The sequence below is a fragment of the Haemorhous mexicanus genome, chromosome 3 (assembly GCF_027477595.1).
Source record: "Haemorhous mexicanus isolate bHaeMex1 chromosome 3, bHaeMex1.pri, whole genome shotgun sequence".
In the NCBI taxonomy this organism is placed as follows: Eukaryota; Metazoa; Chordata; class Aves; order Passeriformes; family Fringillidae; genus Haemorhous; species Haemorhous mexicanus.
Window position 1 is genome coordinate 8,679,206 of NC_082343.1, and position 26,422 is coordinate 8,705,627.

Sequence of the window (26,422 nt, forward strand, 5' to 3'; positions counted from 1 at the left end):
GTTAAGTGAGGCAAAGGGATAAATAAGCTGCTACTTCCCATCATCTAAAATGTCAAAATCTTGATGTTTCAATAATGACAGAATAGCCATGTATGATTAAGAATAACAATCAATAATGGCATTAGCTAATTGTAACTGCTCTAGGAGTCAGAGAGCTGGAATCTAGAGTCTTGTGTTGTTGTTTTATCTCATAGTGGTGTTAGCCTAGTTTTACACTTGAGTTCTCACATACAGTTCTTCTCATTTGAAAGTAGCTGCCAATAACTCCATGTAGTCACCACTTGATAATCATTAACCACTTTCTCCATACCCCTGGCTCAGGAAAAGCAGGGAGAAGCAAATATTGCTCTTGCCAGGTATAAGCTGTTGATCAGACATCCCAAGAGTTTTCCCCTCAATACACTGGAAAGAAAAACAGGAGGCAAGAGGTGCCTTCATATCAAGTGGAACAGAGGAGGAACAAGAACTGTCAACAAATGTTTTAATTGTGGAACATAAGTTTGTACGAAACAAAAGAAGATAAAAAGTGAAGAAAATAACCAAGTGCAAAGCAGCAAGACATTTAATCCAATGAATGTCCTGCAACTTGCCCTGAGTAGTGAAAAAAATACCTCAGCAGAAACAACTTTGCAGAATAAAAGACAAAAATGACCAAACAGATGAAAAGCCAAAAAAAAACTATGGCAAAGAATCCCATAAAATTTTGAAGGGAGTGAGTTCTGAAGTGAATATCACAAGAAAACAAGAAGTACCAAATAATAAAGCCAACACACAATTTTGTTGAGAAAAAAAGAGATCTAAACAATAGTGCAAAGGAAAGAATAATATTGTACAGGCTCTATTGAGAAGGCAGATGGAGAGTTTGAGAAAAACACAGACCATATTTTATTCCAGCACACTCTGCTCTTCACAAAGATGTTTCGTCATTTTGAACCCTGCTCTGTCTCTTCCATCTCCAAGACAGCTAAGTTTAAAGGAAATTCAAGCCTTTGCTTTTTATTTTTAAAGTTTGATTTCCAAATCCAATAGGAAAATAGCAGACTTCTGGCATGGCTTTTGCTGGCTGTGAGATTTGGAAAGTGAAGAATGAAAAGTGAAGTATCATTTGAGATTGAGATATGCACAAGAATACATGCAGCAAAAACAGAGCAGCAAGTAGCTCCTTCCTCCAAGTAAATAAACCATCACAAGTCTTTTTTTATTGGTGAATACAGTAAGTAAGAACTATGCAGACCAGGAAAAATTAAGATTACATACTTGAATCATTGCATAATGCAAGAGATAAATCAGTGAAATCTGAGAAAATAGCAAGACATACTTCAAACAAATACCTTCAAAGGTTATTGAATGAAAAATAGACTTGGGGTAGAGGAGAATGATCATGGATCATCTTCAGAAGGAAGAAAAGGTGTTTGATGCTTCAGCTTGATTTTTTTCCTTCCTTGTTTGTAAACTCTTGACATATTTCAGAGAGAAGTAATTATGAACTCTTGTTCTCACAGGGATAAATAACAGGTAGTTTCTTTACTTGTTATGACACAATTAATAGGATTGGTTACTAGAGAGTTTATATAATTCCACTTGTTTTTCCATTATTTGACAAAAGACTGTGCATTCCTTGAGCACTCCAGACACCCACCTCTGGGCAGCATGCCTAGAGCTGAAGCAACAGCTACTAACACAGCAGATCACAGCTGAGACAGCAACAGCCAGAGTTGAAGTGGTAAAAAAAATCCAACAACAAGAAAGACAGACAGTAGCAGTGGTTCTTTTAAATTATTGTAACATGGCTCAATCAGGCTTTTTTAAAATGAAGCTTTTTCTTGTGCCTTCCATTATTCCTGCATCACATTTCATCTTCCCTAGGCAGTCTCCTTGAACTGTTGGCAGAGACCTCCAGAGGTCATCTGATCCAACTCTGTCACAGCAAAGCCAACTCAGTGCCGTGGTTGTATCTCTCCTGTTATCGTGGCCTTCAAGCAGCAAAGAATTTGACCTGCTCTGCTGTTGGGTGCACATGTCCTCACAGCTCAGAGTCAGCACCTCCTGGGGATGCTGACTGCTTCCATGCTGCCTGATATTTGTCCTGGTCTCTCCTGAGCCTCATCTGGCACCAGCATGGCTCATGTGTAACTCTAAGTGACTGTCAACGCTCAGGGTAACGGGTCTGGGAATGTAACAGCAAGATGTCACACACTTCCAGGTACTCCTTGTATCAGTAACATTCCCAGTTCTACATCCCATCTCAACAGTGGCAAGTATTTGGAAAATTTATCCTCTGTTATTATACAAAAAAAAACCACTGACTTTGCAACCCGTGTAATTCTGCAGTAACAAAGTTTTTGCACTCAGAGCTTGCAGGCCTCAACCTAATTACAACCTAATTCTGGCGTTCTCAAGCCTCTTTTGAGTACATAACTCCCTTTCTGCTTTTACAAATGACTCCCACTTCCCACACTGTTGAGACAGAGGTATATGAACACATAGATCTATCTATATGCTTCTGATTTTGGACTGCATGATTTGCCTGTGTATCTCATGTTAGTGCAGCACACTGCATTCAGAGCCAAAATGGGTCATTTTCCCCATCAGTAGTAAGAAGAGCATTCATGAATGTTTAAAAATGACAGGTTACAGTTGCTAAAGGTCATGCTTTATACTGCATTTTCACTCCAGATGGTTCTCTTTCCACTATATACCCATGGGTTACAAATACATGGAAAAACATTGCTGTAATTCTTTTTAGGCTAACGGTTCAGACTTTCAGAAATTCAGCTGGACCCATGGGAAAAGTATTTTTAATACCTTGCATAGAGAAAAATTTTTGAAACCTATCTATAACTGTATGCTAATGACAAGAAACAGTTTTCAAACTCACTTTAAAAGGGTACACTTAAAAATAGAGTGGAGCTTTATTCCTGGTCTTTTCTTTTTCAGTGAAATAATAAAACTTACAGTAATGACATTTGTCTTGGAGAGAAATACCTCTCTGTATCAAGACTACTGCCAGATTGCTCAGTATCTGAATAATTTCTGGATAAAAAGGAAACACACTGTGCACATCTAACCACAATCTGCAAGGCATTTATACTTCCTAATGTGATAACATTTTCATTAAAAGAGACAGGATGTGCACACATCAGAAATTGGCTTTAATTTTTTTTTAGGAGTGTGATGGTTTCCTATTGATCTCACTTCCTACCAAGATGTAATTAAAACATAAATGAGGAAATCAGAATAAACTTGGAAGCAGATGAACAGCAAGGCAGCTTGAGAGCAGCAAAGTTGAGGTCTCAAATAAAAACTATATATTTATGAGTGTATTTATAGTATGCACAGATGAAGAATTTCAAAGCAAATTAGAGAGTTAGATACATGTTCCATCTAAAAATAATACACAAGTATTCAGGTGCAGAGAAAGCATTTCATAAGCTTTCTTTCAAAGGAATCCAGGGGAAATATGCCAAGGACTTTGTGAAGAGCAGAGTTGTATAAAGTAGACAGCTAAGGCAAAAGCAAGACTGGTGAAGGAGCTGTTCCACCTTTTTCAGACACAAAATGGACTCCAGCTATAATGAGGAACTTTTTATCACATATTTTTGCAGATGACCATTTTTAGGAAACATGTACTCTAATTAATTTGAAACTTTTATCTTTCTGATTTTTCAGTCCACTCATTGGGCCTTAACTAAGTTCTAACTACTGAGATACTAATAGGCTTGGTGAGCTATAGCTCAGCAATTACCTTCTTATAGCTCAGTAACTAACTTCCACCATGGAAAATACTGGCTAAAGACTACATTCCCAACTGGAACAAATGCATTAAAAGATCACTTGAGCAGTTAGTAATTTTTGGACAATTACAGAAAAGGCCTAATGTCAAAAACATTCAGCCCCACAGAAGTCAAGATTCCAGGACATTTAAATCCTTCTGATGAATTGCTTTAAGCTTATTTAATAATTTTTTAACTGCCAGTAAACAGTGAACGCGTCCTCCATCCCTCTAAAAAACATGGAGACTTTTGGACAGAGAAATGACAATTCAGCAAAGTAAGAGGGGACACAATGATGGAAAACATTACTGCAATCTTACTTCAGCTCTCTTCAGCATCTCCCACTTGTTAAGTATCTTCATGGCAAAAACTTTATCTGCATTTTTCAGTTTTACTACTGCAACCTGGAAAAAAGAAATGAAAGACAAATAAGTTACAACAAGAAAATACATATTGTTTTCATTTTTATGTAACCTTGCAGTTTTGGAGGTTTTTTCAAGTGTTCTGGATACATTTTCACTATGCACACAATACCACACCACCAAGACAGAAACACTTCAATAGTACAGGAAAATTCCAAGTTTATTGTAAACATTTGTTATGTATCACACTTTCCCTAGGTACAATTTTTTTCTAGGTGACTGTCAATGAAAACTTAGCATCACACTTCTTGCTGTATCATACTGACATGAAGCTCTCTGGCTCTGTGCTTTATTTTCCTGGACTTCAGTCCTACACACTAATTTAAACTTTAAAGCCCTCAACGAAAAGGTAACAGCACAGCAGCTTCTAAATCAAGATAAACAATGTGGTTTTGGTTTTAAAAACAAATAAAACTGTAGATTTGCCATAAAGCAACTTCCACTCTCCTTTCAAATAATGCACTAAATTTTCTTCAAAGATAGTATAACTCCACATTTTTCCACCTGAAGTTCAATGAGCTCTTTATATATCTGTTGTAAGCAACAGGGAAACAGTAAAATGCACATTTTCTAGAGAAGTAAAACTTAACAAAACAAGCCAGCCCAGCTGCCTCTCCTCTCCTCAGAGCTTCTGAAACATTAGATGCCATAGGCCTCTGTAATAATAAATTAATGAAGTTCACTGACACCATCCCTTTCTGAGAATATGAGTTTTGTTTAGCTATAATATAAGCTAACATAGAATATTTTTAGGAAAGAGGGAGGGAAGAAGTTTACACAAACTTGTTTTCACAGTTCAGGCTTCCCTAGGTATGGAGAGCTCAGTGTCTTAACCAAAATGAGTAATGAAAGTGCCACAAACTCAGAGCTGCTGATCAGAACTTGACCAGCATTATCATCCCAACTACAGAAAAGTTCAACAATCACTTTACATTTTAACAACCATTCTCCAACTATCCTGTTCTGCCTCTTCCCTTTCAAAGGAATCTTGAAGAAATCTTAAAACAAAACCAGATAAAAGTTTATTTCTGTGTGCATCTGGTTACAAACCAACATGCTGTCACACAGATTATCATCATCTTCATCCTGCAGGCCAGTGACAAAAAAAATACCAAGGTTGAATCCTACATTCCCTTCACCTTTTCATTATCAGCAAACCAGCAATGTGTGAAGACAGTGATAACAGAAAAGAAAACACAGGATCAGACAGTTTGAAGGAAGTGTCATGCAAACCTCTTTGAACCATCTTCAAATGTGTCATCAGCTGCAACAGCTTCACAAACGAGGCAAAAGCACAGGTTGAAGGACTGCAATACTCTGATGTCTAAACCAGTGTGTATCTCACAGTGTAGCTCTTGCCTAGCTACAGATTCACAGACCAAGCAGCTGTCACCTCCCATATGTACATTATCAGCCCTGCTCTTGACACTGCTGCCTTCTGGGGTTGCAGGGGAGGCAGTGGCAGGGAGATAAAGAGAGGATATAAGACAGAAAGGTATTACATTTATTTGTTTAAACTAGTTTATGGACTGAAATTTTAAAAGGTTATCTCTCATGAGGTTCAAGTTCAGATTTAGAATCCATCAAGGAACTTTCAGATTTGAAAAAGAAAAATGGATTATTACTTTAGCCTATAATATAATAACTTTAATTCATAAAAAATGTTTGCTGTGCTGTGCATGGTAACCCAAGACTGAGAATCACTACTTTTTTTGAGGGAAAGATAAATCTTTTGCAGTGATACATAGCCCAAAGTGTGGATTTAATCTTGATTATCCTTTTGCTATACTATCTAAATCTTAGAAGCTCTGGTAAGCCATTATCTGTATCAATTTCTAAGGAGAAATGGCAGGAGGAGAAAGCCTCAAAATTGCACCTTATCAGTATTCAAACAGTATCCTACAGAACTTGGATGGCAGGGACACCCTTGGTGATGCAGCCTGTGGTATGAAGCTACAATGTAGCTGTGCCCCAAAGACCTTTAAGTGTTTTGGGACTCTTGCTGAGAAAAATTAAAAGGCTGCTGCTACTAAAGCTGAGTAGTTCCTGCTGCCCAGCATGGGAAATAAGTTTTTCCTCACCATTAACCACTCAGTAGAGGCAGCCAGAGGCATAAAACAATACAAGTATTTCAAGGCCAATTGCAGGATTTCATTTCTTGCCTGTAGCATGCTCAGTGCAAGGCTGTGTTATTCAGCAAAGGACTTGGTTACTGAAAGACACACAGTAAGACTGCACAGCTGCCTAAATTTCCAGACTCCTATTCAGCAATAGGACACAAGTGCAGCAGCTACAGCACTGCCTTTGGTGAAGATTTGGAACACAGGCTTTCTGTGGCATGAACAAGGGCTTGGTACCTTCTGCAAATGTGTTGAAGAGTGACTAAAGAACAGAAATAGACTCGTGTTTACCAGCTGTGTTTACAATCAGTCTGAAGCTTTTAGTCTGTGAAAGCCATTCATGTTATTCCATATCAATAACCACCACACACAAAAGATCACAGACATCGTCATCATCTTTCTGCAATCACAGCATGTTTTTGGGGCTGTCTCAGTGCTTTATGAAAGTAAATTCTAAAATGCTTATTCCAAGGCTGTGAAAGTAAAACCTGACACTTCAGCATTGAGCAGACTGATGTAGTTTCTAATTGTAAAAAAAAATTCTGAATCATGATTACAAATCTAGGCAGTGTTTACATATACACAGAATATTCACTACCTACACAAAGGCACAAATACAGACAGAGTTTTGTTTTGATCTTTTCCCTTCCCTAGTGAAGCTGTCAAGACTGAAGGAAGAGTAATCCTTCCTAGTGATCCTGAAGTGTCTTGCTACGGAAACTTCTTAAAATTAGACTTTCTAAAGGTTGGGGTTTTTAAAAAAAAATTATTTCCCTGTGAGCAGCATAAAAAAAAAAAAAAAGATTGGTATGTGCTGATGTAAACATCTTTGGTTTAGCCAGATATGAAGTTTTTTTCCTTGTCTTCCAACCATTTTCCATATTTCCCACAAATAGCAGTCTAGTCTAGCATGCTGTCAGATACCTTCTGCCCCAAGCTTGGCTATTTGTCTCTGATATTTGTCTTCACTTTCCCTTTTCTGTAAAAAGCAATAGCCTTTTACAGGAAAAAAAAACTAGAACGGGAGCTATTAAAATTGAAAGAAAAAGAAAAGCAATAAAAGTAGAAAAGAAGATTCAGCATTGGTTTCCTTGTCCAGCAAGAACAAGCAGACAAGAAAGAATGTTACTGTTCATAACTGTATGACAAAAATTAGAAGTAACTAGCTCATTCTCAAGCTACAAAACTCATCATCTTCAAAATATCAACAACATAACAACCTAATATTTGCTAGCATAAGCATGCACTGATTTTTTTTTTCAAAGCTATAACACAATCAACTGAAAATTTTGGTATTAGATAGAACTTTCACTAAGCTGCACTTTTATACTGCTGAGGGACACCACTAAGAGCTGTTGCCCAGTTGCTTCACCTTTCCTAGCAGCATTTTTCAGCTCCCAAGTTTGGAGTCTTTTTGTTTTGAATTAGGTTTTTCAAACCCTGCTGCTCAAAGCCAGCACAATGAATTGCTTGAAGCCCACATTATTAATTTTACCATGATAATCCTGCTCCTCCCCCAAGCAAAACATCTGTGTTTTCTAAAGACAGCACTCTTACACATAATTGTAAATAAGTAAATGCATGCATGCAGAGGGAAGGGGCATGTGAATAATTTTACAAAAATGAAGCCTTTTCAGAAGGCAGAAAAAAGGGTAAGGGAAAAAACAAAAACTAGGAACATTGAACTCTTACAGTTATGAGCAATAACTAGTTTAAACTACTTTTTGTCTGCAGTAAACTTGTAAAAACAAAAAGGGAAATATTTCTTGACTATGCAAATTGAAGAAATTGAGTAGCGTAAAATCAAAATAAGAACAAGTCTGAGACTGTGCCAAAGAAAACTCGCACTAACTTTGTAGTCTACAGAATTTCAGAATTATGTTGATTCAGGAGACAAAAATTACCCCTCCCAGTAACCTAGAGCAACCTTAGTCTCATTTATAGCTTGCTGGAAAGAAAATACATTCTTTCAGATTTCTTAATCTGTCTCAGTAAATACAAGTATTGTGCAATTTAATATTAATATAGTTTTCTTGTAGTTTAAGTAGCAGTAAAATTTGGTGGTCCTTTTTTTAATTTTCCTCAGATATTTACTGGTTATTTTACAGAAAAATTAGCAATTTCATACAGAACTTCTTTTCTTAGACAAATGTCTGTGTAGAACTTGTCTTTGCTAAGCCAGCAAGACACATATTCTTCCAAATATTTATTAAATCCTACTTTAATAACATAAAAACCCAAACATCTTCACTGAAAGAACTTCATTTTTCCCCTTACTGAAGATTTTTACAATTAATAGAGTCATGTTATCTTCCTCAGATAAGGAATGAGAAAGAAACACTGTTCCTAGAAGAGAAGAAGTAACCAATCACACAGGCTGTCCCCAGAAGAGAACAGCGAAAGTTACATTCTCCCTGTTCATGGGATGATTCACCACAAAGAACTTCCTGAGAAAGAACCACAGTTTCTCTGTGGTTCAGCTGCTGTGGAGCTTGATGCTGATTTAGCAGACAAAAATGACTTCTCTTAAAAACACAATATAAGGCAGGTTTCATGTGTGATCCTTCTGACAAGAAGGCACCAACATCAGCGATTTTTCTTACATTTAAAACAATCTGTAACTCAGCTGCAATTCCTATGGTAGCACTGACCAAGGCTAATCTTTTAAGCAGAAGTGTTTACATCAAAATGGAGATTGCAACATTCTCTGTGGCAGAGGTTTAGACTGAAGATAAATTATCCATGAGTAACTTCAGCCACCAGTCTCCTTTATAAAGAAGCTTTACTCCAGATGGACCAAAACCAAGAGTGATAAAGCAGCTAAATAAATACTACCTTTTTTGTTATTTTTACAGCTCCCCAATGATTATATCTGCACATAGGGATAAGAGTATGTAGTGGCACACAGTATAGGAAAAATTCCTCTTCCTAACATTCTACCTAGAGGAGTCTGCTCTTCCACAATCACAGACTAACAAAGACTCATTTTCACTCAAGATGCAAACATGTAAGTGAACCTGAGATCAACTCTTCTCTGTCACATGCCAGAGTCTCCAGTAATCCTCTCCTATCACAGAGAACTTCAATTTCCAAAGGCAATCAACATTTTGACCAGAAAATCTTTTTCTCATTCTTTGAGTTTAAGTTCATGTGTATTTTCAGGCAGTATGGGAGAACCTCCTGAAGAAGCTTTACATACTATACACACCTGCAGTATATTTGGCACTGAAAAACTCAAGGCACTGCTGTACATTAGATTCTTCCTACAGTGTACTGCATGAAAAACAAAGCTCATGCACCCAAAAGAATTAAGAAAAATGGGACAGAAAGCTAACATTTTAAAGTTTCCTCAACCTAGTGATCAACAGACTTGTCTGGCAACTTCAAGTAAGAGATAACTTAATCAGAAGCAGCAAAAAATTGTATGGTTTGACAGCAGTAGGTGACAACTGAAAAGGAAAATAACATCTGCTGAAGTCCTTAAAAGAAATACAGGAAAAATATTCAAAAGTTCATTAAAATAGGAAACTAAATGACAGGAAAAGAGTGATTTCTCTACATTGTTGGAATGTCAGTATCAATATTTGGCTATTTAAGCTAATGAAAACTACTTTCAGACTATATAGTTATCAGGAAAATTAGCAATTGTTAGACTTCTAAACCATCAGTTACACACTGATCTCCACCTCCTGATTGGAAAGAATTAGTCAAGCAAATGATTTATCCTCAGATTGTTGAAACATGGACTCTCAATCCATATGAGCCTGCCTGCTCTCAAAATTCACAGAGCTGTTAAAGAATGTATAAAACAAAATGTACTTGCATCAAACATTAGGTGGGTCTATAATATCCATTATGGCTAAAGAATGTAAAAACCTGAATATCAGTGTATTGTTATGAACCATCTCTTCTCCTCAATGCTGCAGGTTTGCAAGAGAATGATCCAAACCCTTCCACCTCCTTCTCACACATACCTCCCCAAAGGCTCCTCGACCAATCACCTTCAGAATCTCAAAATCTTCTTTATGTAGTCGCATCTGTTTCACTTTAGATGTAAAAGGTTTGGCTGAAACAAAGGGAAAAAAAAAGAGAATTGTTAAAAAAAACCCAAAAAACAACCCACACAAAAATCAAAGAACAAGGTAACAGTAACACAAAATAGATGCAATCAGAAGCCCAAAAACAAGGGATCATTTTGCTTATATACCTGTACATCCTAAAGGAATATAATGAAGTTCAAAGCTAGAAATAACGAAATAAGAACTAAGTCAAAACTGCTGTGAGAACAAGGTTTACCAAGTAAGCTTGCTTTTGCCTTCTTTTAATTAAAAAAAATGGAGTCAAGCTGACTGTATTTTTCCACAGACTTTTGAATTCACAGACATCCACTGCATCTGTGCTATATAACTCTGGTTGCAAAAGCAAAGTCTAATATAATGAGTTCACTTTGGACAATATTAATTTATTTGTCAATCAGCCACACAATACTGTATTCAATGAGAAATTAAAATGGTGGTAAGTGCTAAGTGGAAGAGCAATATTGGCCTACACAATGTATTATGCAATGTTTTTTGAAAAATACTTCTTCAAGCGTACACTTAATAGTCAATTCTTGGTTTTGGAAGGAAGAACAGTTGCACTGAAGACATTATTAACACATTCAAGGAAAAAACTGAATGCGTTTTCAAGTTAAGCTTCATTTCCTTCTTCTTTTCCCCCTCTTTTAAAATATATTTGAAAGCAGGAAGCAAAATAATGTATTGTATTCCAGACAGGTAAAACCCCAGCACTGTTTGCAGTAAAACAGTCTCAGGAGCACTATTCCTCTCTTTTTGCCCCATTTAGCACTAAAATTAACCAGCCCTGGTTCATTAATACATGCTGTCTGCATCCATGCAAAACACCCAAGTTACTGATAACTCTACATCAAAACATACATGGCACAACCCTTAGTAAAAAAAAAAAAAAAAAATTAAAACTGGAAGTAATTTAGCAAGAAAAGGAGTTCATAAATTATTGTTCTAAAGGCACATTCAATACTTTACACAAATTAAATCCAATTACTAAACCAGATACTTCAGTAAATATGGTTCATACAAGAAGGTTGTATAATCAGGACTGGGATGGGTCTCCAAAACACAGATTCAATTTCTGGCTAAAGGCAGTCTAGCTCAACAATCCCAAACAAGCAACTTGAGATACTTCACCCAGTTTCACATCTATGAAAAAGGGATATTATTTTTGTAACAGAAAGGCACTGACAATCACACTGCTGAATCACAAAACCCCAAAAGGGCACCATGTAAAGGCACCATTTTACAGGGCCCATAAAAACCTTATTAGCTTATGCTTTCAGGGTACAGAGGCCCATCTCAGTCCATTTCTCTCTCTACAGAGGCTGATGGAATCAGGGCAGCTTTACTTGCAGGGAAGAGTTTTGAGAGGCATCATATTGCAGGACAATTTGTACAGAATAACATTTCTAAACAGAAGTGGGGAACTGTTTTCAAAAGCTCCAAAAGCAAATGACCCTAAGTAAGAACCAAGTCAAATAGACCTAGACACATGTAAGAAACCAAATTTGGGTTCTCCTACAATTCAAAATTTTCTCTTTCTAATGTTATGAAATAATCCTGCTAAAACCCTATAATTCTATTTAGAACTTTAATATTAACCATGCAGCCCTTCAAGGCACTACAGCATCCTTGTCCAGAACCATACTACCTTCTGTTCAGCAAAGTCACCTCATAAACTGAGTCAAGACACAAGCTGCCTGTAGTTTTGATACCTAAAACCCCCACAAAATATTTTCATCCTAGTCAAAGTAGCTTTTTAAACCACATCTGCACAATAATGACAAAAACGCAGCACGTCTTTACAGCACACTTCTACTAACTTTTGTGGTACAATAGATGAAACCCTTTAAAAACCTCAGTGGTTCCAAATTCTAAACCTGGTCTCTTTTTTCTGAAATTTCTCAGATACCAGGAATCAATTCTCTCCCAGGAATTACATCTGTTCCAATCAGAGGAACATCAGCTTATGATTAAAAAGCCCCACCATTAGGTCCAAACAGTAAAGATGCAGCCATATAACACTGGGATTTTCACTGCAGTGCTACTTTTGCTTTACATTTATAATAACTTTATTCAAAATATTGAATTACAAAGTTAAAATACAGGTTTAATATCACATTTTAAATACTGCTAAAATGCAATTTAAACACAAGTATATCGCTCAAGTTCACAGAGATTCCCCAAACTTTCAAGAATCTTTTATTCCTTAAAAGAAAGGTCTTGCAGTAGAAAAAGTGATAAGAAAATGTACTGCCTTACTTGGACAGCCTGAGCTGTGCTACACTAAATGACTGAATACAAATATTAAGACTACTGACTAATACTACTGAACAAATTAAAACAAGCCATTAGAGCCTTTTAACTTGAAAAACAACTGATTGAAAACAAACATGTAGTTCTCAACTCCAACATTTTTTGACCATTATAGGCCTGGCCAGAGTACAAGGCAAAATTTCTTGCTAACAAGCAACAGCATAGCTGTTTAAACCACAAAGCTCTTCCTCACTTTATACTGCAAGGAAAGGCCTGTCATTCTTTAATTATTACATTCTGAAATCTTCCAGGGTTCCCATAGGGATTCTGGAAAAATAAACATCACTATAACTACTTCAGTCAAATAAAGACGACAAAAATAGGTTTGGAGTAGGTTAAATGATTTGTAGTATCAGCATTAGTGGAAAAGTTTGTAAAACCTCCCTCCTCTGTAACTTTTTTATCACCTCTAGCAGAGATGTCAATGTAGAGCCAAGCAGCACTTGGAAGAAAGTTAGAGCCCCAGGAAAAAAAAAAAAAAAAAGAAAAAAAAAAGGGGAAAAAAAAAAAAAAGAATTGCCCTAGGAATGTGCTCCAAATAGCTTGTTCCAAAAAAGGTCAATTTGCTTTATCATCAACGTTGTTTGTCTACTGTGCAAACATCTGCTGCTCTTGTGGCAACAGCAATGTTAAGTATAGAAAACTTGGCCTGGCCTAGGGTCTTGGAAGGCTCTCTTCAGACAGCGTTTCATCCACGCAGCTTTCCAGACTAGGAGGTTAACAGGCAGACCTTTGGCAAGCAGTTTGCAGTGTCCTACAAGCCTTATAGAGAGAGCAAACAGTCAGGCCAGGGAATGCTTTTCCAAACAGTGTGCTCCAAGGGTCCCTGAAAAGCAGATCAGCAGGAACACAGCCCTCACTTACACCCCCGTCTCCCTAAACAGAATCAGCACAAAGTTAACACAAAACAACACCCTCTTTTTCCACAGGAGCTGTGGTTTCTTTCATGGTTGATATGAGAGTGACACACTTTCTCTGCAGATTTTTGAGAGGCAGTATGGGCATTTCCTTTGGTGCTTCATTCAGCCTACAGAAATACACAGGGGCATAGATGATTTTTTCCACACACACATCCCTTTTCAAAGTTGCAAGCCATGTGTGATACAGATTAGGGAGCAGCAGTTTCTGCGCCAAAGAGAACTCTTTCTCCTCCAAACGAGGGGTAAGTGTGGGCAGTCTGGCCACTGCCTCCTCCTGCTGGTTTTCCACTCACAAGAGCTGCAAGTTCATTATATAAACCTTATCAGCATGTTCTCTATGGCCACACATTGACAAGTCATACACAATGTTCATGGAGGAGGCTGCTGTGAAAAATACTCTATGTTATCAATCTCTGTGGAGGAGATGGAGAGATAAGACTTGACCTATAAAATCTGTTCTGTGAAAACACTTGGCCACTCCACCTGGCCAGTACTTCCCATCTCACCCTGCCTGGGAAAACTGTGCCACCACCCTCTTGGCAAGATTCCTTGCACTTATTCCATCAATTACACATGGCAAGGAAAAACAATCTCCCAATTCACCCTCAGGGCAACCAATGTACTGATGCAGGAAGCTAAGCTGCATTTTCAAACAAGGTGAACCTGCCATGACTATTCTTTTGATTTCTTTATGTTTCTTTGGGTCTTTCCCCACATTTCATGCTCTAGCTATTCATTCCATTTATGCCTACAATGCATACAAATAATAAATTCATTAAAAGGAGAATACAAGTATTAGAAATTTAGATTTTTTTTCTGATTGAAATTTAACCAGAACTCCATCAGAAGTAACATGTTAAACACATAGAAAAACACTCAGGAGGAGTCTAGCTGCCAAGCCAGGCATGCAGAGGAACATATGTTCTACCCCCTGGCCCTGGAAAGGCAGGATTTTATTATAATTACAGCAACCATCCAGCAGAAGAGAGGCAAAACAATGAGCTCTGCAGTAATGACACTGAGCTTCAACAGTCTGTTTATCATATTTACAGTGGGGAAGCAGTTATTAGCATTACTTACAGTCTATTTAATAATAAGGGGGTTATGTTTTAAACTCTTGGGGATAAAAGTCCACACCTTCCAAAGAGCTGACACGGGGATGGCAGTGACACGGTTGATAGCCCAATGCAGTTTAGTATTAGGATTATACCAAATGACATCAAAACAGTAAAACAGCTGGTTTGGATGCTTTACTAGCAAAGTTAGTCTCATCCTCCTGCCTTGCTGACTCTCCCTCCAGCTCCAAGTTTCTGTCTGCAGAGCTTGGGCAGGGCTAGCCCTGGAATTCTGATTTTCCCAGACTAACCTGCTGGGGGTTCCTGCTTCTCCCTCACCTGCCAGTGCTCCTTCCCCTCCCCAGCAGATCACTGAAGGGAACGAGGGGTGCTGTAGGCATGGGTTGAAAATGAACCCCAGTGAGATGAAGATCGTGTTGACTGTTAAAGAAAGTGCAGCAGACTTGGAGCAGCAATTGGGAATGTGTCTCCACAACCCATTTAAATAGAAAACATAACAAGACAGTGCTCAGGAATTCCTCTTGGTGTCTCACTGATGCTGCACTTAATTTTGGATAAACAAACTGGATAACTCTGCTAGGACTGAAGACTGTACCCTTGAGTGACAGGTTGCAGTAAGATACCCATATCTTACTTCCCAAGTTACAAAACACTTCCTTAGTGATCAGGCACCCCACAGCAAACCCAGCCTTCTGCCCACTGCACTGTGCAATGTAAAATGCCATGTCAAGCCACAGATACAGAAATTAACAACTGTATCCACCAGAATTGTCAACAACAATGGTGAAAGTTCATTCTGAAGGAAATAGATTGGGAAAGAAAACAACCACCACGGGAAACTAGTCATTTGCCATTTCAAGACAGAAACCCCTTTGCCTCACTAGCTAAAAGTATTTATTAAAATACATACAGAGCTTCCCCATGCAAATGAGAGAAAACACATAATCTAAGAGATTGTCATTTAACTCAATACCAGAAGGCTCTCTAATTCTTCTTAGAGCTGTCTTTGGGGAAAAAAAAATAACAAACCTAAACTCAACCACCCCAACAAAAATCCCCACCACAAACCCAAAGCAGAATAATATATTGACAGCTCTGTTTTTGAAAAGTGTTCTAGAGTTTTGAAATTTTGGCTAAGTTCCTGAAAGGAACTTCACAAGTATTTCTACTTTACAAGCTTGATCCAAACCTAAAATATTTATTTTCCACTGGCTTCTATCAGCTGAGATTATGAAATGTGTAAATAGCATTTTTGAGTTAAGACAGACCATAGCCAGAGCTTTCAAAAAACTCCAGAAAGGAGGTGTGAGAGAAAACCACTCCCCCCAAAAAAACAGTCTTTCTCCAAACAAAGGGGAAGTAACTGACAATCAGCAAGGCAGAGCTGCTTAAAGCATAATTTGAGAGGAGATGGAAAAGAAATCTTTCCTCTCCACCCACCTAAGGCTGGCAGAATAGCCAGGAAGGCTTTGCTGCAGTTTCTGCCAACTCTCTGGAGGAAATCGGGGTGAAACAATGCAGTCAACAGCGATAGCAGCTGAACCACAGAACATTGGTCAAGACAATGTAAAAAATAAAAGCCATAAATACTCTTCTCAGTTTTAACAGTTAAGATTCAGTTTTCACTCCCTCAGAACATTTTTGACATGTTTTCCCTGATGAACAGTTAAGCGCCAGCATCTCTAAGTACAAGTTAAGAATCTGGCATTTTCCAGGAATGAGAAGCATGTCCACAAATTCCTGTACTATGGTATAGACAGACACAATATTCTGGATCCTACTGTGTTTGCATCAAGGTCAAGTAGAGACCATCCAGCCAACTTTGGCTACAGCTACCACAAAATATTCTTCAATGGGATCTTTAAAATCAGGGAGAAAAATAAAATACCTTTCCCAAACATACTGGAGTAGTTCTGGTTTTTCCTTCCCCAGACTCAAACGAAAAATAATCCCTCTGTTCACAAAACACCCACTGCAGATCTGGACAACACTTGCATACCACATCAAGATATAGCCATTATTTTTTTTATATTACCATTCTTTCTCATCCCAGGAATTTCAGTAAACCACCCTATGTTTAAATATTATTACACTAGCAGCAAAGTGAAATATTGAACTGCAATTCATCCTGCTGCGGACTGGAATTCTAGAGCAAGATTTAACTGGTTGTGCTACAAGATTCCTGTTCCACCTATTAAAAGAGGGTGGAAATGCTCTGAGAGCAAATCAAGAGCAGACAGGAAGAAATTTTGTGACATTTAAAAACCCTGAAAGGCTAAAACAAAAGGAGAAGGAAGAAGGTGGCCTTACACTTAATAAAGCAGAACGCTGCTTCAACTCCATCCCTCATGCTGTCCCAGAGCTGGAAACAAGTCAATTAAAATCACACTTTCAACAGTCAAGCTTAAACTTCACATTCCCCAATGTCTGAAAAATAACTCATATGCTGGTATTTGACTGCCAAAAATGCTGTAAGTACAATCAATCAGACCTGTGTTTAGAATTACTAAATGATCTGAAAAATCAAATAAATCAGGCATCAAAAATGAATACTTTAAGGAGAATTCTTAGTTCTTCAAAGCATAACTTTTTCTTATGTAAAGCAGATATAACACCTTCTAGTCTGACTAGACTCTGGAAAAAGAGCTGTTTGTGGAACACGGTGTCTTGATGAATATCAGAGAAAAAAAAAAATCAAACATTGCACAATAAACAGAGCATGCAACCACTCTTCAGTGAGGGAGGGGGGGAAAAAAGAAAAGAAAAGGGGAGGAAGAATGTGTGAAGTAACAGCACTCTGTTCTGAAGACCAGCTACTGTTATAACCACAACTAAGGCCTGAAATATGTACTCAAAGCAGTTGTGAAGGTATCAATAATTTCATTGTTTCCTTTGTTCTGCATTTATGTTTTTGCACCCCTCAATAAAGAATTGTTCAATACGTATTAGATTCATAATTCAAATAACCCTCTCAATTAAAATATAGAAACGAGCCCTCTCTAGAAATTCTGGTGCATGCTGTACTAACACAGAAATGTTTTATTTCTAGAAGAAAGCCAGCAACTTTAGTCCACTGAGTCCCCCGCTCAGCTTCCCAGGTATTTCACAGCACTGCAGAAGTCTCCATTTCTGAAGCTACAGAAAGAAGGATTTTAAAGGATACTGCCTTACACTCCCTTCTCTTGCCTCCCTTTCACCTCAGAATTTTAATTAAAAGAAAATATCTTTATAAAGCAAATATACTGAGGTCAGGCATTTAATACTCTTTTGCAAATACTGAGCGTCTCATTACATCTTACATGAGCAACCAAATTTTTCCTTTTGAGGAGAAAAAAAAAAGCTGCAAAAGCTCTGTAAAACTTAAAGCACTTTTAATATTTTTTAATTAGTTAAATGATATGCTCTAATCCTTGTGAGAAGGGGAATGAGCAGACTCTCCACAAACTTTCCTTCTCTAAAATGACTCATTTGTGTAGCCATATATTCTTAGCCAACACTTACACTTAAAACTTGTCAAAATGCACACCTGTCAAGTCTCACACAGCATATAAATTATTTGAGTCCTGTCTCTCACTCCTCCACTACGGTACTTTCCCCTCAAAATTCTCTGCACATCCCTGCAGACACTTCCCACCAAGCTGAAAGGGCCTCAGAAGAAGGACAGTACTGTAGCCAAACCCTAAATAGCAGGCAAATTCCTCTTCAGGACACCTCTGGCAGGTGCCCACAGGATGAACATGAACGTACCAAGATACCTTGTTTCCTCCTTAAAAGCATGGCACAAACCTGCCCATAAAGCACTTCATTTACTGCAGGTTTCACTGACACTTCTTTGTATTTGCATTGCAACACAGCTTTAATGCCCCAAGCAGAGCTGGAGAACTTGCACAAATGCACACAATTACACTCCTATTTTGGCCCTTATAGACAATATTTGAAATGAAAATGTCATATGAAGCCCCGCATTCATGACACTAAACTGAACTTCAAATATTAAATTCAGAAAAACAAAACCACCTGCAATATAATGTGTGTCAAATGGAAATACCAAAGACTCTACTAAGTAGGAACCTGATGTTGTGAGAAGGAATTTTGCCTAGACGGAAGTAAGATTCATCTCCACAACTGCTTTTTATTGAAATTTCGAGTTCCCAGTCACAAAAAAAGAAGAAGAAACACTTTCCCTATGTCCACAGAAACTGTTCCACCTGGACAGCTTAAGCTCCTCTCCCACCCATACCTCATACCATTTTAAATGCCATCACCCTGTAGTATATGTACTGTAAGGACTGCAAACTTATTCATTTGCTTGCTCCTTGTACTTCAAGCTGGGTAATCCAATTGAATAGGTACATTATTATCTGTTCTTTTGCATTGACACAAGAATAAAACAACTGTAATTCAAAATTAAGTCATGTTTCAAGAACTGTTCTTAGTTTTGTGACATTTCAGGGAGTTATGATGTCAACAAGCAGCCCTTTATTAAAAGAAACCACACTCTTTAAAAGTCTCCAAAGATCCTAGAACTTCAGCACTCTTCCAGAGTTACCTTAAAACTAATGCAAATAAAATAAAAAAATAATTAATCATTTGAAAGTTTGGTACCATTAGGATGTAAATTGCCTGTAATAAACTTGATTTGGCCCACTTGAGAATAAAAACCATATCATAAAGCTGAAGTACCTAACTGTGCACCAGATCCGGCACTCTATTTCCCAACTACAATCATCTTCACTTTCTTCCTGATTAAGTGATCACTGGAAAATAATGCTGATTAAGATATTTTTATTTCAACCGCACTTCACCTCATGGCAATTTTAATAATTTTATCCTCAGTGCTGCTGAATCACTAAAACCTGTTGCTACTGCAAACCATCCCCATTAACATAAATCAAACTTTCAAGAGAATCTTCATTGAAGAAGACAAATACATTTCCCAACACCTGTAACCAACCTATAATAAATATTTTCTGTAAGCAGGAAGTTCCTACATAAACCACATTTGTCTGTGGACATACATGCAGGTGTCAAGAGATTGCTTGGATCCACACCTTCTTTGTAACCAGGAAAGAATAATTCTGGAACGCAGGGGATGGATTTAATTATTTATGAAACCACAGAGAAACCTGTGCCTCTTTTGAAATAAGTATCTTGGTTCTGGTTTTAGGCACCCTTAATGTTTATATTACCTACACATAAAATGTTTTCAAACCAGCCTTTCAGGGCATATGGTTTCAAACTGTCCCTTTAGAATTCCTAATGAATCAAGTGAAGAGATTCACTAATGGTGCACCTGAACTGACTTTTGTGCTACTGAGCACATCACTTATTTCAATATCCCTGTCAATGACACGTCACCAATAAGAGAGACCTTAAATCCATGAACTCCTACATGCATATATGTGTAAGGCTGAGCCTGAATGAAGAGTCATCTTTGAGTAATTTTGTAAGAAGATACAATTATTTGGTTTTATTTATCAATTTAAGAACAAAAGAGGAGGCCACAAGTGAAATCAACAATCTTTCTGTAAATGACCCATCGCTTCCATTTCAAACTATAAACTAACCAAAAAGAACAATTAAGCTCAAGACAAACTATTCTTCATCTTCAAATTCTAGACATAGTTTCAAAATTTTGTAAGCTTATTTCCCCTAAATACAGACAGGAAAGATGCTCTTATATGAATCTGATTTACTGGAGAAGAAATGTTTTGCAAGTTGTGATCCTAAACACATAAAATACCCACTCATTTCTGAAAATTCTTTGAATGCTTTTACCCAAGTTTTATCTCAAAAGTCTTGTTTATTAGAAACTTAAAAGGAAAAATCATGGCAAGACATAGCACACACAAACAAGTTTTAGATAAGTAATGGGATAATACGGAAGTTGGATACATTTTCAGATTAAGTGCAGAACATAGATTTTTAATTTCTAAAAACAGCAGCAGTTTTAAGGAGAGAGTCACTTAGTTATCTCAATAAATCAACCCCACCTCAGAAGAAGGCAGCATTCAAAAATTTTAGTTAGCGTTTATAATTTTTAAAAATTAGTAATCTACTTTATAAAAATACTCAAATGGAAACTGCACTCTAATAAAAATAGATTCCTGAGAGTAAGACATGTTGCAAATATTAATCATAATTAAGTCATAAGCAAAATGAATGCTAGAAATTCATTACTCTTCACTCTGAAATTAGTTTATAAAAGATTTGATCTATGAAAAAAGTGCTTGCAGGGATGTGAATTCATAGCTCACATTTTTACAAATGTCTTGTTCCACAGACCACAAAGGAGCAAGTTAAGAAGTAGTTCACAGTAAAATGTAAGCAAACAAATGCTTCTTTCTGGTATGGATAATTTATGCTCCACATGATATGACAAAACCCATTTCACTAATTATTTCATCATCTTTCCCTTTTCAGCAAGAGTCCTCAGTACAAACACCTGCTCATGACACCTCTTCTATCTCTAGACTTGAGCAACATATTGAAGTAGTGAAAGCTTAACAACAATGTGAAAGAAGGTCAAAACTTTCTCCAAATTCTGTGAATTTTTAATACTTTTACATATGAAAACAGTACTTTTAAACCCTTTTTGGGAATTGGGTCTAGTCTCAGGTCAAAACTAGATTATTTGCATTATAACCCAGTGAACTCCCTACCTATTACAAAGAACACGAGAAGTACAACATTTCCCTTCCAACAGTCTAAACACTGGGGGTTTTTTTTGATCTCAAATCCTTAGTAAAGTGTGCCAACTCCTGCCCTCATTAACACCTATTTTTAGATTGTTAGTCTGTATTTACTCAGAACTTACTACAAAACATTCCTATTAGTTTTAGCTTGATTTTATATCATTGCTTATCCCAAAAAAAAAAAAAAAGTTAAGTTGAAGTTAAGTTGCTCTTTTTGAAATTCTCTAGTTATATCTGTGTAAATAAAACTGATTTCTGAAACTAATGTCAAACATAAGTGGAAAATAATCATTCAAATACAATATATGCAAGAATTCCAAATGCATTTGCCCCCAACAACTCTGACTGAACTTACCCACAACTGATGCCTTTTCATTCCTATCTATACATTGCTAACTTTCTACTCTATACTAATATTTCTTTCCACCCAAATCTTTCTCTATTTATCATAAAAATGTAATATGCAACTGATTGTTTGAATATTCTCAGTTTATCTCAAAGTGCATTCAAAAACCATCTGTAGAGTAAAAAACACACACCTGGAAAACCTGAATTCAGTCCGGATATGGTAACTACTGTAAGCTACTTTAGCAACATTCATTCAGAGGAAATGGGCTGCTTATCTAGCTGCTGAAATGGAAAGGACTCTTTCATACAATAAGGTATTTTGGGATTATTTTCTTGGTATTTTTCAAATAATGATGGGATATAAATTAATAATTTTTATATCCAGCAGCAAATGGAAGGCTGGTGTTTACAATAGCCATTGTGCACACAGTCTATAAAAAGCAAACAGACCAAAAGGGCAGAATGCAGTCCTTACTAAGACCTGTAATGGAGGTGGTATTCAGAAACATTTGGGTTTCATCCTCTAGATTTACAACTACCCTCAGAGAGATGTGGGTTTATAATTAAATTAATAATTCTGCCTAAGCATCATCACCACCAACGAAATCTGTTACACATAAATATACATGACTTGCTGTCAGGAAGGTGACACAGATTGGAAAGAAGCAAAAGAAGCAAAAGAAGCATACTCCTTCATTCACAGCACGTGTGTCTGCATCCAGGTGTCCTCATACCTTCTACCCTTCACCTGACTTGAATCAGATGTGATTCACTGCGAGATGTTTCAAAGACAATTCACTTTTTTGCACATTCTGCAAAGGTAGTTGGGTGGCAGGAGAGACTCCTGAACACACACAGCCTACAATAGCACCCCCCCTTACTCCCCAATCCCAAGGGAACACCCTGGAACAGCCGTAGGGGTGGAAGCAGATATCTGCCCACAGCGGGGCTGTAATTGTGACAAAACTTTTAACTCAGGGACTCCAGTCAAGCACAAGGCACCATTAACAAAAAAATCAAGTTTTATCACTCACTTCTGCTCATAGAATTACTTCTGAGGGTTTGTTCTTTTCCTGTTTTCTGGGTTTTTTTAAATCAAGAGTCTGTGTGCCCAGACTCTGAGTGGAACCAGCAGATAAAACTGCATGCATACAGAGTATTCCCTCCACATCTTTTAGCAAACAGATAAATACACAGATACTTTGCATAAAGTTTGGGCAACTCCGAGGGTCACAACTTTTCTGATTTACTCTTTCCTCTGACATACATATGTAGAAAAGATGATTCACAGGAAAGTGAGATATCACTCTATAAAGCTGAGAAATCTTTTTCTAGAAACTTGACATCCACAGAGTATTTCTGGAAATAGGAAAATTATTTAATACACATTACTTTTAGAAATTACTGCAGTGAGTTTTCAACATGTCTTGGGCCCAAATCCTCAGAAGAATGCAAACATTTAACTTCTTTTGAAATCAACCAGACACCTGTGACTGCATAACTGTGAACTCCCATGCAAACTGCCAACTTCAGACACGAGAGAATTACAGAGTTGTGAAATTTACTTGTGTACACAAGGGCTCATTACAAAAGAAAGGAAAAGAGAAGACACTTCAGAGAATGACAATCAACTACTCCCTTGTATACTAGAAACATGTCCAAGTCCATAAAAAGGGAGTGATGAATACACAACACCCTCAACCACCTCACTTCTCTTTTTGTTAGTACTTCATTTCAATTTTTACTTAATTTACACAGAGGGACAGACAAAACTAAAATACCAGGGAGCATCTTAACATGATATATCATAAGAAATGTTCAATACCATAATTTTCTTGCTTTCAATTGTGATTGTTTTCTGATTTAATAAAACAAGTGTTTATATACATTTAACTACAAAGGTCTCACCTTCCAATGATAACCAATTTGAACTTAATATATAAAAAGATCACATATTACAGTGAATTTAGTTGTGTATGTTAACAATTACTACTTCATGTCTTGTTTCTGTTAAGTTACCTGGAGCTAAATTTAAAATGAAATTACTTTCCTATAGTTTGAGTATTTCCAAGTACATCTCTCATACCTTTTCATCAAACATCAACTTACCCACCTAACTTAAAATGAAGTTGTTGGAATCTTCAATATCAAAACTCATCCAAAATCAAGCTTTCTCAGATGACTTCTAAAAGCCTTGCAAAAGTTCCTTCTACTGGAGTCATGTACTGCATGTTCTAGTCATTATGAGTTTTCCCCAGCTGGGATTTTTGTCCCCTCCCTGTGCTTTCTGCATCAGCCATGGTACAGTGCTTCCCTTCAATGTGTTAATCCACAAAGGATCAATACTCACTGCAGAAATAAATCTTACTGCTTGCTCTCTAATAAATTTCAAATAATGAACCTCTCAGTACTATTTCAAATGTCAACACGATCTCTGGCTCAACACAACAGCTAATTTAAATCAACTACTTCTGTGTAAGAAAATGCATTTTTTTTAATCCAATACGTGATTTAATTCATACTCAAAGATGGCAGCACCAATATAATCAGCAAGTATAAAACCAGCAGAGATTAACTTTTCATCTACACTGTGTTCAAGTAGTTCTTTACAAACCTCAGGATAAATGGATACCTCTTCCTTAAAATTCTTCTGGATCTCAAGAAGAATCCAGCTTGAGATGGAGAAACTGTGACTGTCAGTAACTCGGGCTGCTAGTCATTGAAACAGACAACACTTGCTTGAGCTTCTCCTCATTCTTCCAGCTGGCAGTACAACTTACCCAGGCTCCATCTGTTAAGATCTACTCCTGCAGCAGTGTTTTCCCCAGTTACAATTATTTAAAAACATTTTAGAACAAATGTGAATTCAATATTTGACAAAGTTACTGGACTGACAAGTACTTGCTGTCTGAAATGAGGGCAGAGCAGGTGGGAACACAATGCACTAACCAATGTGTCTGATCTGAGTGACATTCCTGCAGACAAAGGCATTTCAGGTTTTTGGGCTCAACCAAATCACCCACACCTCTGCTGATGCTAAGAAAAATATTAAATAAACAAGAAAATGCATTAGATATACTTCAGTCAGCAAGGCATACTGAAATTTACTGTCAAGGGCTTGAGGAAGTAAGGAAAGTAATTTCTGACTCATAAGAAATTTTAGTCAGGAACACACAGAGAATGAACACAGCTCCAGAAGATCTAAAATGAACCAAAAAAAGGGACTTTTCATTTTTGCAAAATCTAAATTCCACACCCAAACCCTCCTCCTCAATATATCTGTCCTGCTGCCTGAAAGCAGCAAAATTCAAGCCTGACAGATGATTGCCAATGCAGGATGTCAACAAGTTACTGAAATCAGCAGTCCAATCACCAGGGGACTAAAATTGTTCACTCTCCAGCTGAAAGTAAACTTACAAACTTCAAACCATGTACAGTGAAGAATAGTGGGTAGGCTGAAATTCACTGACAGTGAGCTGAATCCTAGTAAGCAAACAGGCTCCTGCACTCAAAAGGAAGGAACGGTGACAAGGAAATGATGATACAGGTAAGTGAAGGAGTTACAACCAAGCCTGCTCCTCCATGCCCTTTCCATGACTGTTCACAGATAATAGGGAACAGTCTGTGTTAACTGAGCTATCAAAAAACTTATTTTTATACATATATATCTATATATATATGGATAAAATATAATATGAAATAGACATATAAAAATAGATATATAAAATAATATATATACAAGAGTGTGTGCCCACACATCCATATATAAATAATAATACATTTCACACAAATATGTATATTCCACTAAATGGAAATTTCCACAGGATGGGCATGCATGTAGGTAACACCAAGTCCCTTAGAGCAATTCCTTACCTCCAAACAAATCTCAACAAAAAGGTTCACAAAGAGAGTAAAAAAGTATTGTAATTTAGATGCTTTCTTAAGTGGCACCATCTGTTTCCTATGGGAGATTATAGGAATAGCTTGAAAGCACCCTGATATCTGTTGGAGGGACAACACAGCAGAGCATAAGCAACCCAGGAGGATGCTGGAATGAGCTGATAATAACTTTCTTCTCCAAGTGGCAGAGGAGCCAAGAAGTGCTATTAATGGTGTTGTGGCTCAACCCCAGCCAGCAACCAAGACCTTTTTCTCACCAAGATGGAGGGGCTGGTGGAGAACGTGAAATTCAAGGGCACCCTTGGCTGCAGGGACAACAAAATGTGGCACTTGAGACCCTTTCAACAGCACACAGATATTTTTTTAATAAGAAAAAACTCTAAAGCTTTCTTCCAAAGTTCCTTTCTCTCATAGAAGCACCTAAATTCCTATGAAGCTATACAATTACATGGCCAGATGAAGATATTTATACATGTTACAGAATCCTCTGCTAGAAAAGTAATAAGGAAATTTTAAAAAATCATAACAAAACAATAGATGTCTCAGCAGACCTAAGGATGAGGGCAGCAGCCAAGGAAGTCCTCTGCTTTTTAACACCCCAGCTGAAGTCAAGCATAGTGAGGGCAATTTTGAAGCACTCTGAATTGACTTCACCCCCTCAGCCGGTGCTGTGATCTGAGGGGTGAAGGAAGTGTAAGTTCATCCCAGACACATCGAAATTCCTGTGGCCCAGCCTCTGCAGATATGAGAGCACTATCAGAAGAAATCAAAGAAAACCA

The 26,422-nt window shown here is 37.3% G+C and overlaps 1 protein-coding gene across 5 annotated transcripts in view; it reads right to left on the minus strand.

The window, feature by feature from the left end:
- The window catches only part of CDC42BPA (CDC42 binding protein kinase alpha), a 185,282-nt gene that overhangs the window by 116,598 nt on the left and 42,262 nt on the right, over positions 1-26,422 (minus strand). For all 5 annotated transcript variants that reach the window (XM_059840713.1, XM_059840712.1, XM_059840711.1 and 2 more), the window contains exons 3-4: positions 10,290-10,381; positions 4,094-4,177 (exon numbers count right to left, since the gene is read on the minus strand). In XM_059840713.1, coding sequence (XP_059696696.1) covers positions 4,094-4,177; positions 10,290-10,381 — 176 coding nt within the window. The remainder of the gene's footprint in view (positions 1-4,093; positions 4,178-10,289; positions 10,382-26,422) is intronic.